This window comes from Musca autumnalis, unplaced genomic scaffold (genome assembly GCF_047663935.1).
Source record: "Musca autumnalis isolate F117 unplaced genomic scaffold, ASM4766393v1 scaffold_1, whole genome shotgun sequence".
Lineage (NCBI taxonomy): Eukaryota > Metazoa > Arthropoda > Insecta > Diptera > Muscidae > Musca > Musca autumnalis.
In genome coordinates, this window is record NW_027411644.1 from 272,524,972 (window position 1) to 272,545,376 (window position 20,405).

The window sequence follows — 20,405 nt, forward strand, 5'->3', positions numbered from 1 at the left end:
TATTGATATCTAGGAAGCAATTACAAATGCTGACTTTTGCAACACATTGAAGAGTGTACCTCTTAGTAAATTCAAAATAAACACGTGCAAATCTAAAACATTTTTCCAATAATCTGGCAAATGTGTTATTCCAATGAAATCCCAAATGACAGGTAAAATCTTACCATAAAAGAATATTACATGTACTCAAGTAATTCAATCTAATCCAGCTGTAGTAAAATAGAAAACAAACACAAAACTACATACAAATACTCGTATTGAATACTTTTCTAAAAAAAAAACATTCTTATAGTCCTTGGTGTAGTTTGTTTTTTTCCTTGGGGGTAACTAAGACTACACATTCAAAGTAGAACAAAACCAGGGGATTTGGCAAAGAGCTTCTTTTCATAACAAATTGTCGGTATTATACTTATGTGTTCTATATGCCATTTTGGACTTTATGTTACATAGGATACTTTTTTATGTTTACCCTTCCACATTTTTGTCATTTTTATCCGTTTATTAAAAAATAATTTGTTTATTAACAAGCCAGCAATAGAGTTAAACGGGGCGAGACCGAATATGTGATACCTTACACCTTACATCTGCATTAACATTTCACGGATCAAAATTCCTTTTAAAAAATCTAACGTTATTACTTTAATAAGTGCAGTTTTGGAATTCTGTAACTCATTTTTCGAATTACCAACAAGGTTTTAAAATTTAAATGCTTTTATTTTTTTTATTTAACGAAATTTGTCGGTAAGTTAACAACCAAAGTAAAGCTGTAGCTATGTCCTAAAGATAACAACAGTGTTGTGAACTTTTACAGATATTTTTAATTTACAATTTTGCGTTTTTATTTGAACGATTTTTGTCGGTCAGTCACAAAAAGAGTTGCAGAACTACATTAACAGGTATTCACTATTTTACAATTTACAACAAAGTACGATTTTAATTACCAAATTGAAAATGAGAATGTCTTTGATAACCTATCCGATCCGAACAATCTTAGGCGGGGTTATAAAGATGTGAAGACACCAAAGCAGCAGTTACTTCATTCGAAGAATATTTGTCTGATTTTCGCAAATTTAAGCTGAGTAAAGGGATCTTTGTCTGAGGAGAAGGTGGGAGTATCCACATCATATCCTCCTGGTAATAGGTGTGTTCTTGTGTGGAGCAAGGAACATAGATCGACTTAAAGCCACCCAGAAATAATTCGTTTCCCATTATGTCAAATATCCTTGAACCAAGCACAGATTAACGATATTGCGTATATCACGCAGAGCCCTTCTGCTATCATGGATACCTCACAAATCGATGGTTCATGACTTGAGAGCCTTCAGGGCCTCCTGACTATCTTTGCCAGAGAGACTCTATAACTATCGCTAAGGTTATATGAGTGGTTGATGAGTGGATATTCACAGTATCTTAAACCATATTGGGTCCACCTGTATATATTGGCAGACCGCTCACACGAGAATTAATTTCAACTCAAATGTCTCAGCTTGGTATAGTTAGAGAAGGTAAGTTAAACCTGAAAGAGGTGGGCATATAATCACACCTGCGAAATAAAAAAACAACAATAGTCCTACACGGCATATCGGTCAAGGACTTAAACAGACCACTGTGGGTATCGCTTGCCCGTATGCCTTCTTTACCGATTATCATGCCATACTGTAACAACAAAATTATCTCTGGTTGCTGGGATAACTCGCCGGGGTCCAGAGTCTGTCACAGAAATTTAGTAAAAAGTGATGAGAGTGATAATACGGCAAGGCGACCTGGATGAGTTCACCATGTGGATGATCCTCTTTTCGGTCCTAGTCTTCGCAGGAGAACTGGATAAGTACGAGGTCCAATAAAAACCGGTTTTTTAATTCAATTGTGGGAAGAGGAAAAAATCAGCGGGGTTCCACTCTGGTAAATACGGCCGTTGAGGCATGATAACGGTTTTGTTTTTGACCAACAACACACAAACATGGTTTTCCAGAAGTCGGTACGTTTCTGACGTATTGCTTCGCGCAATTGGCGCATAACATCAAGGTAGTATTCCTTATTGACCTTAGGAAATTGTGGCAAGAATTCGTGATGCACCACGTGATTGCAGTGCTTAACAAAGGTATTTGCTCTCTAATGGGAATTTAATAGACTTCACAAAGCTGACCTTTGTATTTCCTTAGAATTGGATGTGTTTTGGCCTATTGCCAACACCTTTCACTGGCACTACCGATATCCGAACCGATTCAAGATTCCACACGAGACCTGTACGCACAACACCACTGATGATATTCACAGACGCGGGGTCTAGACAGTCCACTTGAGACAGAGGCACAATCCGATCATATGACTGAAGCAATGGGACCGAGTGTAGGTTAAAGAACAAATCCACTTGGAAACCGAACGGAATACTAGCCTTGCGGGGACAGTAACCTAAATGGGGGTGTCTGACGTCTATTTGCCAATAAAAAGAACACCGTGATTTTCGTATTATTCGGTACGATATTTATTTATTTTATTTCATTCCTTTTTTATTTAGGTTTAAGTAAGGATTAAGATTATTTGATTTAATTCTATTTTTGTGTTTCACTGCTAATTGGATGGTTTACAATGTTTGGTTTTTGGGTTTTTCTTTTCTTTTGTTTGACTGTCTTCTAACTAAACCACTTCAAAAAAAAAAAAAAAAAAAAAAAAAAACGATTTACTTCAACTCTCCATTTAATTCGAGAACAAAAAAATGAAAAAATGCATACTGGAGAGAGAGAGAGAATGAAAGTACACATATGATGTCAGTGCTGGTACCGCCAACCGTTCCCGGGATGGAACTATACCGGGTTCACACCGACTCCTCTGCATACGTGAACATACTCCTCCTCCTTGAACGGATAGTTCAATAAAACTAAATACTATGTAAATTAACAGTAGTTCAACTTATTCATGAAGATACAAATTTGACAAAGGCAATAGAAGAGGTTTCAATTCATTCGTCCCTCAGGATAAAAATAAAAATTATACTTATCTAATGATACTACATGTGTTAGAATAGGATTTCAATTACGCCTCCTTTGGATCCGATGCATCACTCATCTCATTTTTTGATAAAAAGGCAGCTTCCAATTCTGCGCTTTCCACGTCTTTCGCCAACGGACCAAAAAACGCAAATCCAAACACCGTGTTCTGTTTGTACGGCAGTCCTTTATTCTCTTCAGGCAGTCCCAGATAAAGCGACTGGGCAACGTCCTTCCCCAAATCGATGGAACATCCCCATGGGAGGTAGAACGATGTGTCCGCTACATCTTCGCGGTCACACATTTTCCACACTTCTCCCGGGACACAATGAGATGCAGGTGTGTGGTAACGGTAGTTGTGTTTGAATGGCAAATTCACCGTCAAGGTTCTCACTTCACTGTGCCGGTCGGTGAGTTGGACTTTATATCGAAGCACGTCGTAATCCATAGCAAAGGGTAGTCGGCAGTATGGCGGCGCAATGAAACTCTCGGGACTGTTCGGGTCAAGCAGTATGCGTATGATACGTTTTTCCTCCCCCATGCCCGGACCACGGACCCATACCAAAGCCGTCATTTGCAGCCACTCATATTTTTTCTCATCCAATGGATGCAAGAGGGTGTGGTGCCTGCGCCAACAAATGCGGCACACATCGCAGCTCTTACAGGTTTGGAGAGTATGTGATAGTCCGAGGCAGTTCTCGCACACCTTTTTTTCATGTACAAATCTCGCTCTCACTGTTGGATGCATGGCTAAGAAGCAAGGGCACAGCCGTAGCGAATGTCGCGTCATACAAATGGGGCAGCGATATTCCTGCAAGTAGGCCATTTTCCTATGGAATATAAAAGATTGAATTACTTTAAATGCAATGACAAAGGTGGTGTTACGGTGGGAGAGGATTGTGATAGGAAAGGGGATGAGGTTATTGCGATCGTGGTAGTAGAACCAACTTATGAACAGGACGCCTTATAACGCCCGATGACGTCCTTAGGTCGACAACTCTCACATGTCCATCTGTGCCAGGATGCAACTCTGTTACCCGTCCTAAGCGCCATTCGGTCGGACTCCCCATTTCTTGGGGCAGAACAACCAAATCATTTAGCTCGAGATTTTGGAACGCTTGTTTCCACTTGTTTCTCTTGTTGAGTTCTTTCAAGTAGTCCGATTTCCATCGGCGACAAAATTCTTGATTTATGACCTTTATCTTTCGCCATCGGTTTAGTAATGCAGTCGGGGAAGGAATTTCTTCAGGTTCGGCTGGGGACAGTAGCGATGAACCAATCAAAAAGTGACCAGGCGTAAGGGCCGTCAGGTCATTTATGTCTTCCGATTGCGGAGTCAAGGGACGGGAATTGAGACAGGCCTCGATCGCCGCTAACAGGGTACTGTACTCCTCAAAGGTATAACGAACCTGTCCTGCGATCTTCCTGAGGTGCGTCTTACAACTCTTAACGCCGGCCTCCCACAATCCGCCCATATGCGGGGCAGCAACAGGTATGAAATGCCATTCAAGTTTCTGATGGCCGAATCGCAATATCGCATCTTGTTTCGTTTCAGAAATTACCTTTCGAAAGTTTTCCCGGATTTCGCGAGCAGCGCCGACAAAATTTCGACCATTGTCAGAGAATATTTTGTTGGGGTAGCCTCGTCGCGCAACAAACCGTGTTAACGCTGCCAGAAATGGCGGGGTAGAGAGGTCGCTGACCGCTTCTAAATGAATTGCTTTAGTAGCAAAACAAACGAAGAGACAGATGTAGCCTTTAATTCTGCGACATCCGCGACCGTGGAATGTTTTCAGCTCAAAAGGACCGGTGTTTGCAAATGGTCTACTTAGCGTTGTTCTCTCCGGTGGTAAAGCCGCCATCAATTGTCCTTGAAGTTTCTTACGGGCCAGAACACATTTTGTACAACTGTTGATATGTGCTTTTACTAACTTTTTTCCCCTGACAATCCAACACTCTAACCGAATAGTTGCCATCATTAACTGGGAACCACCATGCAAGGTCAAGTCGTGTATAAATGAGACATATAATCTAGCGAATTTGCTTGCAGAAGACAAAATAAAGGGGTGTCTTTCACTTGGGGACAGAGATGATGTGGATCCTAATCGCCCATTGGCACGAATTATCCCTTCCTTATCGAGGTAGGGAGTGAGAGTGAGAAGAGGGCTTTTTTTGTCCAATTGCTTTCCCTGGGACAGAGCTCTATATTCGGCAGGGAAATATATCTTTTGAGACAACATGATGAGATGGTTTCGGCCAGCGGATAACTCACTGAAAGCCAATTGCTTACTACTATACGTATAGGTTTCCCGTGTGGGGTTTGCTAGATCCTCCATCGGGACCCTCCCATTGGCGAATTGGGGAACGTTCATCATAAATTTCTATGGCGGACATCGGGGAAATAAAATACCCGGGGGTGACCAAAATCTAGCCTAAGGGTCGGCAGCTGGTCCCTTAGTACAAATGGCAGGCAGAGGCTGAGACAGCTGGAATGGCTGCATTTGAAATACAGAAGGCGCTGTGGAATCCACAACTACGGCTTCTGCACAGCGAAAAACTTACACAACAGCGACTGTATCCACATTGGGCGGCTGTAAACAGCGTCTGACCCGAATCGAGCGGCTGAACACAGAAGGAAAACTATAAACCCTTCAGAAGGCAACGGGAAACCACTGAAGTACTCTTCCTTGAAAATCATACATTATGAAGCCTACAATACATAACGCACGGCCCTCAGTCTCCGGCCAAACGAGGGTGCTAAGAATCCCCGGAGGTAAAACCAAACATAATTTAAAAATCGGAACATGGAATGTAAGGAGTCTTTTTGAAATCGGAAAGCTTAATAACACCATAAGTGAGATGAAAAGACTCAATATAGATATACTTGGAATAAGTGAAACATGGTGGGAAGACTGTGGAGATTTCAAGTCAGAAAATACTCATGTAGTATACCACTCAGGGAATAAAGATGGACATCACCGAAAAGGCGTTGCAGTTATTATGACAGACGGTATAGCTGCATGTGTTGCTGGATATGTTCCGATGTCAGACAGAACTATGCTTGTTAAAATTGATGCTAGCCCACTTAATATAAATATTATACAAGTTTATGCCCCAACAAGTGATTCAAGTTCGGAGGAAATTGAGCAATTCTACCATGAACTAGAACAGCTCTTAAAAATGACAAAGCCGCACGAAATAACCATAATACAAGGTGATTTCAATGCAAAAGTCGGAAATGATGAAATACGTGGCATTACAGGAAGATATGGACTGGGAACAAGAAACGATAGAGGAGGCAGACTAGTAGAATTCTGTCAAGCACATAAAATGACAGTCACAAATACCCTTTTCCATATACACCCAAGAAGGCTATACACTTGGAAATCTCCAAGAGACAATAAGGACAACATTATACGGAATCAAATCGATTATATAATAATAAACAGCCGATATTGTACAAGTGTAACAAAATGCTCGACGTTCCCAGGAGCAGACGTTCCGTCTGACCACAACCTCTTGTTGGCCAATTTAAAAATTAAAATTTCTGCCGTCCGAAAAACGAGAAAAAATCGAAGGCCAAAGATTAACGTAGATAAACTTAAAGACCCCTCAATAAAAAGAGACATAAAAGAGCGAGTAAATTCCACACTGGAGAACATCGACAGAGAAGACCTCGAAAATATTTGGAACAATATAAAACACAAAATTAACACAATTACAAAGAACAACTTAGGAAATCAAACCCAACAAAAACAAGAAGAATGGATTACTGACGAAATAAGAGAGCTTCGTCAAGAAAGAAGTAAATATCGAAACACCAACTTTGAAAGATACTGGGAAATTAACAAAGAAATTAGAAATGCTACCAGAACAGCAAAAAATGCAATGCTACAACAGAAGTGCCAAGAAATTGAAATGCTGCAAAACATACATGATGATTTTAACTTACACAAAAAGTTAAAAGAAGCTGCAGGAATATACAGGCATTCATCATCGGGAATATTATTAGACGAAAATAATATTGCCGCATTTGAAACATCAGAGAGAAAACGAATTTGGAAAGATTACGTCACTAGAATTTTTACAGATGACGAGAGGTCAACCTATGATTTTAATCAACCCGCCCTGACAGGAACACAAATAAACAAATGTGAAGTCGAATACGCAATTGCTTCTCTTAAGGACAGAAAAGCTGTTGGTCCTGATGAAATACCCTCCGAAATTCTTAAATTAATAGATGGAGAAAACGTTGATATATTAGTTACTCTTTTTAATTATATATATGACACCGGCCAATACCCACAAGACTGGCTAAAATCAATCTTCATAACCATCCCGAAAAAGAAAAATGCAAAGAAATGCGATGAATACAGACTTATAAGTATAATGAACCACGTCTTGAAAATTTTCCTAAGAATTATTCATAGAAGAATTTATGCAAAATGCGAACTCCATATGGGCCAGTCACAATTTGGTTTCAAAGAAGGAATGGGTACCAGAGAAGCTCTACTCAGCATACACTCGCTCATCCAAAACTGCCGTGATGTGCAAAAAGATGTTTTTATCTGTTAATAGATTATGCTAAAGCTTTTGATACAGTCCAGCACCATAAACTTATTGATATACTTGTATCAATCGGTATAGATGGAAAAGAAATTCAATGTATAAAAAATTTGTATTGGAACCAGACTGCATGTATTGATGTTAACGGCGAACTCACCGACGAAATCAGCATATCAAAGGGCGTCAGACAGGGATGTATATTATCGCCACTTTTATTTAATATTTACTCCCAAAAAATATTTACAGAGGCCTTGCAAAATGAGAAAATGGGAATACGAACAAATGGGGTTCTAATAAATAACATACGATATGCAGACGACACGACAATCCTAGCAAGCAGTATAAATGGCCTACAAAAAGCATTAGACAAACTTACAACCGTAAGCGAACTATATGGGCTTAAAATTAACATCACAAAAACAAAATACATGATTATCAGCAGAAAGAACATCTATAATAACACATCGCTGACAATTCACAATACAGAAATTGAAAGAGTAACTACGTTCAAATATTTGGGGGTTTTGATAAATGACAAATGGGACGTATCACATGAAATTCGATGTCGAATAGAGATGGCCAGAGGAGCGTTTTATAAATACAATAAGCTACTAACAAGCCATGATATCGGAATTCAAACCAAAATCAGATTTGTGAAATGTTACGTATGGTCCATACTACTATATGCAGCAGAGACATGGACAATTAAAGCCAAAGATGAAAAAAAGATAGAGACATTTGAATTGTGGATATATAGAAGAATTTTAAAAATACCCTGGACCGCTCGAATAACGAACAATGAAGTCTTAAGAAGAATGAACGTGGATCGACTATTGGTTAAAACAATAAAAAATCGAAAAATCTCTTATTTTGGACACATAATGAGAAATGACAAATACCAACTCATCCAAAAGATTCTTAAAGGGAAAATTGAAGGAAGGCCCAGCAGAGGAAGAAGAGAACTCTCCTGGTTAAAGAATATTCAAGACTGGACTGGCTACGACGATGAAAGGAACTTGTTCAGGGCGGCCAAAAACAGAGAACTGCCGACTATATAAATAAAAAAAAAAAATTAAATGTAAATTGAAATGTAATTCTTTTATTGTAAAACTATTTAATGTATGATCGCTTATATCCGAACAACGGATGGGCAAATAAAAGAAGAAGAAGAATACGTATAGGTTTGTTTTGAGGCAGGATGGCATGCTTTAATAAACCTTTCTATGTATCCAAAAACGTGGACAGCGGTTGAAAAACGGTGAATGTGTTCCAGATGACATTCTGGATCAGCTTCCTTATCGCCTACCTTCTGATTTTCAGGCTCCGCAGATCTAGCGATGTGTACTTGAGCCATCTGTGTTTCCTGTTCCTTGTGCTGTGATGAAGACTTCATCTCCAAACGTATCTCCGGGATACTAATTGTAGAGGGCCAGCATTTTTCCTCCTTTAGAAGCCAATCGGGTCCGAACCACCACAGACTTCTCTCTTTTAATTCTAAAGGAGTCACCCCCCGGGTTGCTAAATCTGCGGGGTTGTCATGTGTTGAAACGTGTTTCCAAGCACCTCCTACCGTCTCTTGAATTTTTGCAACCCTGTTTGCAACGAATGTGGTCCACGTGTGCGATGGCTTTTTTAGCCAAGCTAGGACTATTGTGGAGTCCGACCAAAGATGCAACGTGTAATTTTTGAGGCATAACTGAGGCAGAATAGCCTCGACCAACTCGGAAAGCAGATGCGCTCCGCAGAGCTCTAGTCGGGGCAGCGAAACTTTTTTAATTGGGGCAACTTTAGTTTTCGAAACCAATAAATTTGAAGTAAAATTTTTTGACCCTGGCATATAAGACAGCAGCATAGGCTAATTCTGAAGAATCACAGAATCCATGCAACTGTATGATGCAGTCTGGTGAGTATTTCACCCATCGGGGTATAGTTATCTTGTCAATGTGGACATAACTTTCCAAAAATAATTTCCATTTCATAAGAGAAACCGGTCTTAACTCATCATCCCACTGTATTTCATCCAGCCACAGCTGCTGCATGAAAATTTTTGCTGTTATAACGACAGGCGCCAGCCACCCCAAAGGGTCAAAAAGTCGGGCAATCACCGAAAGGACTTCTCTCTTCGTAAACGAACTTTTGTTGCTTATATTTTCCGTTACGAAGTAAAATGTGTCCGTGGCCGCATTCCACCTAATTCCTAACGTTTTCGCCATGCTTTTACTATCGAAATCAAGGAATTCCCCCATTGAGAAGATGGTCTCGGGGCAGATCTTCGATTATGTCCTTACTATTGGATGTCCATTTTCGTAGTTGGAACCCTGCGGTTTTAAGAATCTGTATAAGTTGATGCTTTGCTGCTATTCCTTCTGGAATGGAATGTATGCCCACTAAGGCATCGTCAACATACATATTATCTTTAAGTATCTTTGCTCCCATGGGGAACCTATATTCCTCATCTTGGGCCAGTTGTAACAATGTTCGTAGTGCTAGATACGGGGCACAATTGAGACCGAATGTCACCGTTTTTAATCGATAGTCTTTTATTTCTTCATCGGGGGATGAGCGGTAAACGATTCGTTGGAAATTCGATTGATTGGGATTAATTAAAATTTGCCGGTACATTTTCGATATGTCAGCATTAAAGACATATCTGTACATGCGCCAATTCAGAATCAATGATATTATATCTTTCTGTAATACTGGGCCTACATGTAATAAGTCGTTGAGACTTTTGCCAGTTGCCGTAGGGCATGAGCCATTAAAAACTACTCGAAGTTTTGTAGTGGCACTCTCAGGTTTATATACCCCGTGATGGGGCAAATAAAAGCAAGGTTCAGTATAAGACATCGTCGTTTCAACTAATTCCAAATGTCCCAGGGACAGATACTCTTGTATGACGTCATCATACATCGATTTAAGTTCCGGCTTCTTACTCATTGTCTGCTCGTTTCTTAAATACTGGCAAAGTGCCACGTACCTGTTGGAACCGAGAATTGATTTTGTTGGTGTTCCAGATTTAAACGGTAAATCAACCATGTATCTTCCCTCTGTATCCCTTTTAACTGAGGCTTTATATATGTCCTCACAAATCTTCTCCTCCTCAGAGACAGTTGGTTTGGTTGGTATTTCCTCAATCTCCCAGAATCGGGCTAGTTGTTTGTTTATAGAGACTCGTGTGCAATGAGATGCTCTGATTGTTCGTCTTGATACAGTATTGTTTGTGGGGCCAGTCACAATCCAACCGAAGACTGTTTCCTGGGCTACCAATGTCCCCAGTATGCCATGTTCTACTCCGCCGAGTAAAATCACAGGGTATAAGTTTCCTCCTATGAGGATATCAATTGGGGCACTTTTGTAAAAATCAGGGTCCGCAAATCTCAAATTTGGCAATTCTTTCCTATCTACCATGTTGAAAGAATGACTTGGGACATTTCCTGTGACATCAGGGACAACTAGAGCATCAATTTCCAATGAAAAACTAGGATTTACTATAGACGATATCTTAAAAATGGCTATTTTCGAACATCTTGTTAGACATTCGCCGCCAAGACCACTAATTTCTGCCGCAATCGGCATAGTTGGCAGCTTCAACCATTTTTGTACCCGCGCTGACACGAAAGAGTCATCCGAACATGGATCTATTAGAGCTCTGACTTTATGAGCCGTACCATTTCTGACAATTGTCACCCAAGCAGTGGCTAGCATTGTCTTGTTTGCCACAGACGTGTGGAAATTTCGAATATTCTCGGAAGATGGGGGCAAATTGGTGGACTGTACGTTGTGTGTTTGAGAAGACTGAGACACTTTTCTCAGTTCCCTTGACGTATTCTCTCCGTGTTGGGACATATTTGCTTTATGCAAAAGCGAGTGGTGCTTTGAATTGCACTCTAAACAAGTTATCTGGCTCGTACAATTCGCCACCATGTGACCTTTTGATAAGCAATTGATGCAGTGCTTATCGCGTTTTACGATGGACAACCTATTTTTGAAGTCCATACTCAAAAATTTTGGGCAAGAGCGGAGCACGTGGTTTCCCTTGCACAGGTTGCATTTCTGACTGTTGACCTTTGTGTGGTGGACTCTAAAATTCTTTGAACGGTCAAAATTGTGGGATTTTATTTGCTGTTGGGGCAGTGAGGATCTCGAGCTTTGCGGACCATATATGTCCGAAACGCTCTCTAGAGCTTGAAATCGTTCAGTCAAAAATGTATTAAGCTCTTCCCAAGGAGGCATTTCCGTATTCTTGGCAATCGATTGCTCCCATAGGGACAAGGTTAATTTCGGTAATTTTGAAGAGCATTGGAACACAAAGATGGGGTCCCATGAACTTATGTCTATCTTGTATAATTTTAGAATGGATATGGCATTATTTATATCTCTCAGCAACTTTTTTAGAGCACTTGCAGACTCTTGGGAACATTGGGGCAGGTTAAAAATCGTACGCAACTGATTGTTAATGAGTATTCGTTTGTTTTCGTACTGATTTTTGAGGTTTTCCCACGCAATCTCAAACCCCTCATCAGTAAGTGGTATGTGTTGAATGATTTGCTTAGCTTCCCCACTGGTCTTTTGGAACAGGTGGTACAGTTTTTCAACTTGGCTGAGCTTTTCGTTGCTTACATATATAGCGGTAAATAAATCCCTAAAACTGGGCCAACTTAAATAGTCTCCATGAAATACCTCTGTATCACATGATGGGACAGAAATGGATGAGCTAAATTTTTGAGAAACTTTTGAGGACGAGGCCTTTAAACTATCCCTGGTATTTCCAATAAGAGTGAGACATTTCATATAACTCTTATGTGTCTCAGCTTTTTTTTGTTTTATAGTCTGTTTGTCTTTTTTTTGTTGGTCGGGGTTGGAAATACATTTTTTGTAGACAGATTTCCACTCTACCCACAAACTTTCGAATTCGTTCTTTTCTGCCTCCAGGGACAGAACATTATATTCCATCAAATTTGTCTCTTCTAGTTGTTTCGCGTACGAAATAATCTCTTCGCACTGAAACAAAAACTCTTCTAATGCACCCATGACGTTCGGGTCAGTTATACAAATATTATATTTTCGCAATAAAAATAAATAATAATGCGTCGCCGAGCCGACGAAAGGGACCGTTTTTGACGTAGTTTATTGATAATATTGATATTGATTGAAAGGATAACTTTTTCCAATTTTGTTTTGTTTAAAAAATAGGAAAAGAAATTTTCAATTTGTTAACTCGTCTTTAATTAATTTTGATTTTGAAGAATTCTTCGTATAGTAGAGAGCAGAAATTTACTTAGCAGAACGTAATTGTACCCCAACTTGTGACAGAAATCCAGATTTTTATACAGAATATGTACTGTGAAGCTTGCCCAACTAAATCTTCTCTTAAGCCCTGTCCCAATGTTTCACGATACAAACGGATTTGGGTTATATTGCAGCGATACGTCACTAAAACCATAAAGAGTGAAATTTTCCTCCACAGCCGAGACAGACAATAAATATTAAAAATGATGGTGAGATCAACAATTTTTATAGACGAAAGCGATTAAATTTTCCATAAGGTTGTTATTTGTTTCAATAAAAAATGTTTAAACATGTATGTAAAATTTTCAATTTATTTCCCTCTTCGCCACTGTGCACAACAAAAGACTTTCATGAAATGTTCGCCAAAGTGAATATTAACAACACGTCAATGAACAAATTGTCTTTCTAGTCGAGAAAGACAGATAACCATTTCACTGTGCCTATGTTTTATCTAATGTGCATGGGTAGACGAAAGTGTTTTGCTCTTTGTTTTTATTTGTGTAGTCTTTAACTTCCCTCCTTGGGACAACTCATTTTTTGTTATTGCTACAAGGTTCTCTTCATTTGGTACAATTTGTATGCTGTCGCAATCTATGTGTATCTCTTCTATCAACACGGCAATTGGTATCACAATTTTCTTTTCAAAACACACACAAAATAGGGGAAGGTTTTTGAGACAGATTATGGATGCCCGATATACATAAGAGAAAATTTTGACAATTTTGCAATCAACACTTCTTATAAGCCAGGAGAAAATAAGTTTGATTTGCTTTTACGGCAATTTGCATCCATATGCAAACACATAAATTTTCTGTTCGTATCAACAGAATAATAGTAAAATGTATTGAGCACTCTGTTTACGTATGTTAGTATGTATTTTAATTGTAGCATTTGATTTTCGAGACAGTTGATATTTATTATAAACATTTGCCAAAAGACTTACATTCACACCACTGTGTTGCTTTTCTAATTTTTTTTTGCTTTCTCTTCATTAATCACCATACGGAAGAGGTGTGGTTATTTGAAGAGATCATAACAATTTAATAAAATACTCTTCAATGTACGTTTGTATGCAGTAGTTACCGGCAGAGGCAGAGAATCAGTTAGTTCAAAGAGATTGCACCAAGTGATAACCCAACACTTTTGGTTTGTGTGTTTTTTGGCGCCAATACTTCTTTCTTTTCGTTTTGTTATCTCTTCTTTTTCTGATGTAAGTAAAAGTCTTACCTACCGCAACAACAACAATGATCAGTTGGTAGCGGTAGCTATTTATTATTATTTCTTTATTTGAACTTATTTGATTCTTTCCGAAATTTGGCAACGTCGCTTTAGGCAACTAAGGGATAGTTTTTGAAGGATAGAGGAGCAGGTTATCTTGGATGCGGGGGATAGTGGGGTTTTAGATATTCCACAAATATATGCATGCCTCGAACATACCTTGAACTGGTCAAAATTATTACGTCGCTTGGTTATTCCGAGGTTCGATAAGGACCATATGTTTTGGCCTATTGCCAACACCTTTCACTGGCACTACCGATATCCGAACCGATTCAAGATTCCACACGAGACCTGTACGCACAACACCACTGATGATATTCACAGACGCGGGGTCTAGACAGTCCACTTGAGACAGAGGCACAATCCGATCATATGACTGAAGCAATGGGACCGAGTGTAGGTTAAAGAACAAATCCACTTGGAAACCGAACGGAATACTAGCCTTGCGGGGACAGTAACCTAAATGGGGGTGTCTGACGTCTATTTGCCAATAAAAAGAACACCGTGATTTTCGTTTTATTCGGTACGATATTTATTTATTTTATTTCATTCCTTTTTTTATTTAGGTTTAAGTAAGGATTAAGATTATTTGATTTAATTCTATGCTGTAACCACGCAAGCTAATATATTTCTTTTTTTTGTGTTTCACTGCTAATTGGATGGTTTACAATGTTTGGTTTTTGGGTTTTTCTTTTCTTTTGTTTGACTGTCTTCTAACTAAACCACTTCAAAAAAACAAAAAAAAACGATTTACTTCAACTCTCCATTTAATTCGAGAACAAAAAAAAAAGGAAAAAATGCATACTGAAGAGGGAGAGAATGAAAGTACACAGATGATGTCAGTGCTGGTACCGCCAACCGTTCCCGTACGCAGGGATGGAACTATACCGGGTTCACACCGACTCCTCTGCATACGAGAACAGGATGATTTGGCATCTACCTTTCAAATGGAATTCTATACCATCATACAAATTGCATGGATTGTGTGGCTAACACATGGCACATGAGTGTATATCTTATGGATCAAGAGATATTGGCTCTCATATCGAATTCACAAAGCTGGCCTTTGAATTTCTTAAGACTTGGACGATTAAGTATTGTTTCCATAAAATACTTGTTTTTATGCGATAAAAACAAGCCAAACAAGACCATTGCTGGGTACTCATCTACGTGACCAACAACAATATAGACATACATAGTAAAATTGAAGTAAAATAAATGGACATTTGTTTATTCATTTTCTTTTGTTACAATCCGTGACCTAATCGTGAGATGATGACATATGGAAATATTCCATAATTTATTTATATTATCGAAAGTATCACGTACTTATAAACAGTAATAACAAATCAAGCTAATATCCAACAGGTACGCACATAGATATCAGAAAAACGTCAGCATGTCAATGTCCTCACACAACATCGAACTCGAAAACGTAGCAAATCCATATTCCTGTCATTACCAAATGTCTTCTTTTACTTTGTTTCTTTCCATCTTGATAATTGTTATTGACATTCACCCGGTTATTATCAGGAAACATACCTTCAGGCATACATACGTATTTGTAAGCTTTCACAAAGTCATCACAACATAACATAGTCCGGTCAAAATAGACATGCATATAACGGGGAAATAGCAAAAATTCCCACAAAGCTGAATTTTGGTGGAGAGCTAGGGTTAGCCATTAGAAGCAACGTCCTAAAAGTCCCCATCGATCCCATGTGCGCAAAACAAGTTATTCGGGGTCACAGGTAATTTTTGGAGGCATTATTCAGTTTTTTTAATTTTTCTCAAAAACGGTAAGACTTAGCAAAAGCCGGCTAAAGTAAAAGTTGTAGATTCAATAATTGTCTACAAGAGTGGTCTTTATGATCCTTAAAAAAGACTTACCATTTTCGACATATCGCAATCTAAAGGTCAAGTAAAGAATTAGCCGCGTAAGTACATTATAAGGCGAACCGGTTAAAGTAACGGCACTATGTATTAGATACTTCCGTAAGCTTTCAAACGATATATAATTTGCAGTAATCGGTTCAGTAGAACCGGGTCTAACCCGGTTTTTAAATTTGGCTTTTCGAATAACCGGCGAACCGGATCCGCAACCGTTGAAAATTATACATTTCCGTAATCAGCGCAACAAACCCTACCTTCGGACAAAACTTGAAAAAAATCGGAGAGTTATATATATAGATTATACATGTGGGTTAAATGGGCTATTTTCGCATAAAATGACTCTAACACTGAATAACTCTACTAAACACGCTCCGATTTTGTTGGATTTTTTAGAAGATAGCTATAATTTCGCTCTTCAAGAAAATATATATTTTTTGGTGGACAGACCCGATTACTTCGCTTATTTTAGCCGGTTCGTCTGAATATGTGCATATTTCCCTTATAAGTGCATAAAAATCATGTGTTTTTTAGAACAGCTATATCTCAAGAATGGTTCCTCCTAGGAAAAAAATTATGAAAGTCAAACTTGTAGATAATTTTCCTGTCTACAATATTTACTTTAGTCACTTTTTGATTAGATCAACCGTTTTCAAAAAATAAATCCGAAAACCTAAAAACCCTTAAATTTTGACCTTTTACCCCGAATATTTTTTTTTGCACACATGGGATCGATGGGGCTTTTAGGACATTGCTTCTAATGGCAAACCCTAGCTCTCCACCAAAATTCAGCTCTGTGGGAATTTTTGCTATTTCAATGTCTATTTTGACCGGACTAAACAGGAATAACTACTAACAAAACGTGTCTACATTAGCACCTTTAAACTAGCAATGGGTAAATAATAAGGTTTTTAATATACACAATTGTATAGTCCTTAAGGTTAATTTTTTTATTATAGAGAAATATAGTGGAAAATGCATATGGCGAAAACCAAAAATCCTTTGCAATTCCATTTGAAAAAAATTAAAAAATTGTTTTGCGAGCACATCTACAATTTTTGGCATAGAGGTTAAGAAAAAAATTCTGCTTTCAAATTTGTTCGAGTTTACAAAATTGGACGATGCGCGCAAAAGTTATAGCGGTTTTTATTCTCATATAAAGAAAAAATATTTAAAAATATCTTATTTGTTGTTATGAGAAAATGTATGCATAAATCGTTAACGGCGTTCCATATCTGTTCGTAGATGTTTAAATAGTTATTAAATTTATTATTAGTTTCGCGAAAAATCAACAAAAAATAAAAAAAATTTTGAAGTAAATCCAATTATCCTGTCCCAGAGTCCGTACAAACCCTAAAAAAAATAAACTACAAAATATTTGCGGAATCTAGACAATGCGTAAAAAAATATGATACCAAATTTATAGAGATTGGGTAAATAAATTGCATATTATAGCAATAACAAAAGAGAAAAACTTATTATTGGAAAATATTGTTGCAAATATATTTTTTGGTTTGATTCGAAAAATTAGAAAAAAATATTTGGGAGTTCTTCAACTATTTCGCTAAAATCCCATACAATAATTAATGTGTACTGCAAAAACTTCATCAAGAAATATGGTTTACCATCGTTAAAGCTTATTTGTTTACTGTGATGACTTATAAAGATAGGAAATTAAGAGTAATATTGAAAATACAATCATTCAAAAAATGTGGAAATTAAAAAGCCTATTATACGCGAATTAGTTAAAATCAGTTGATGAGCATCCGTTTTTGGATATAGCAAATCAATCTCTTTCAATATTTATGCATATTTCGATGTTTCACTCAGCGGCCATTGTGTGCCGTCAGTTGCATCTCACAATGCCAAAAACCTTAAAGTGGGCAAAAATCGCGCAATTTGCATACGATTTTGATGCGCATCCGGTTTCAGTAGCAGCCATCAAAAATACGTCTATATACACATTTTTCAAATAGATTCTTCAAGAACCGCGAATGTGCCTCCACATTCTATTTTTGGTAAAAAACCCATATTACTCGCGAATCTCTGTAATTTATGACACGCGTTTTCGCACATATTATAATCGCGTATAAAGGCTTCAATTTATGTAAAAAATTTTAAAGAAAATCGCGGTTTAATACGCCGATTTGTCAAAATACATTTTTGCCTATTTTCGTATTTCCAAGGTATCTATATCCGCGGTTTTAGTGGATGGATTCGATCGCGGAAGGTCTCATCAGATCCGTCGCGTAAAAAAACTAAATTCACGCGGGATACAAAGGAAATTGAGTGGCATTTGTAAATTATAAATGCAAAAAATAGGTTATTTAAAAAAATTCACGCATCAAATATTGGCCTTTAGACTCCAATTACTACGATGCTGTAAGGAGCACACTCATGAGATATGCATTAAACAACGTAAAACCACGAGTTCTATAATCCTATTATGAGTTTTGAATATTATCTTGTTGCGCGTCCGAATTATTAAAAAAATTCAAAAAACCCCGAAATTCCGGCTTCAAAATGTGAGCATCAATGTTAGGTGGATGCAGTGGATATATCGAAAAATGATACACTAGTATCATATTACCCATGAAGTATTTTTTGAGTCTTTCTTTGGGCATATGTCTATAAAATGTAAGGTTAAGCCAGAAATCGGAAGGGAGCATAAAAAAACTTGTTGGCTTCAACCCATTTTTACCTATTTTTCTACATTGATGCCAACACAGCTTCCACATAAATTAATTTTAATGGCCGACCTTATGGGATTCCTCCTAAAACACTTTATTTTAAAGAATTTCAATCATACTCTAGAGAATATGTTAACAGTTCGCGAATTCTGAATGGGTGAAACTCGGATTCATCGATTGTAAAACATTTTTGGTTTACAATTGTTACAGTTGTTATAATATGCCCCCAGAATTACTGTTTAAAAATTAAATTTGGATATCTTGATCAAAACTATTACCTCGAGCAAACATTTATTAGTATTGAACTATAACTGCGACCTCTAGCGTGATTAAAGTTACACTACCCACAATTTAAACTGAGGGATCCCTGTATATACTAGGCTGTTCGCAACGTACATGTCGCATTTATTGTTCGATTTTGCTGAAAATTGGGGAAGATCATTTTTTAGCCTAATGAAGAACGCTGTTGCTTTTGGTGAAAATCGGTTCAGATATGGATATAGCTCTCATATATATTTACGGCCGATTTGAAGCATTTGACACACCAAACACGCTGTATCTGTCCAATTTTTATGAAATGTGGAATGTGTTACGGAATTAAGTCTATAGATAAATGTACCAAATTATGTACATTAAAATCGGTTCAGATTTGGATAAAGCTCTCGTTTAAATTTTCGGCCGATTTTTGGTATTTGGTGCACGAAACGCGTTATATATATATATTCTATCTCAATTAAATATGGAATGCGTGACTGAATTTGATCCAGAAATAAGAGTGCCAAATTTTATCGAAATCCCCATCCCATATATATTTTCGCCCATTTTAAGGTATTTGATGCACCAAAGACGCTATGTATGTCTAATTTTGATGAAATTTGGAATGTGTGACGGTGTTTGGTCTAGAAATAAGTGTGCCAAATTATATCAAAATTGGTTCACATTTGCATTTAGCTCCCATATATATTTTACCTATTCACAGTTGTGTAGGGTATCATATAGTCAGCCTCGCCCGACTTTCATCCTTTCCTTACTGGTTAAGACTGAAAATGGGTTTTTTTTTAATTTTGTGTCAATTTTGGGTGCGCAACTAGATTTTTATAAAAGCTTAATATATGCTTGTAGTACTTGCGAGTACGCATTTTTGCATGTTTACCTCGAGAGTCTAACCTTCACAGGATCAGAGCAATCCCTTCCAAAGTAGAAATTTTTGTGCGTAAATTTTTTACAAAACCAATTTTTTGGTTCAAATTTTACAACTGTCACACATATCTTATTGCACGAAATTTTGACGAAACAGGGAAAGAACTCGAAACATGTTTTCTTTTTTTCCTATAAAATCAAAAAATAACAAAATAAGAATAATACAATTTTTATTTTTTTTTTCTCAAAATTTCTTTGTATTTTTGCAAATAACATGAATATTATAGCTCCGACCTTCACGACATATCCTCAATTTTATTTCTCGCAATCTCTGGATGCTGTTGTATTTTTTTATATATATAGTCTTTAGCATACTATTTCACAAAATATGTTTACAAATACGTACAATTTTGCCAATTCAATTTGATTTTTCGCGAATCCGTTTAGACATTTCGGGATTATTACGAATTCAGTTTACGGTAATGACATATAACAGCTTATTATATCAAAGCCGTGATTTATTATAAATTTTTCTAAACTTTCAAATTAAAACGGCCATATTTTT

At 37.6% G+C, this 20,405-nt stretch overlaps 1 protein-coding gene across 1 annotated transcript; it reads right to left on the minus strand.

Annotated features, from left to right (window-relative positions):
- Positions 1-9,782: 9,782 nt before the first annotated feature.
- Positions 9,783-10,490, minus strand: LOC141391935 (uncharacterized). The gene has a single exon (XM_073964696.1). The coding sequence runs from the start codon at positions 10,488-10,490 to the stop codon at positions 9,783-9,785; it is 708 nt and encodes a 235-aa protein (XP_073820797.1).
- Positions 10,491-20,405: the final 9,915 nt, after the last annotated feature.

What these genes read in the sequence shown, in the direction of transcription:
- LOC141391935 (XM_073964696.1), bottom strand. Translation starts at nt 10,490, where the DNA reads ATGAGTAAGAAGCCGGAACTTAAATCGATGTATGATGACGTCATACAA.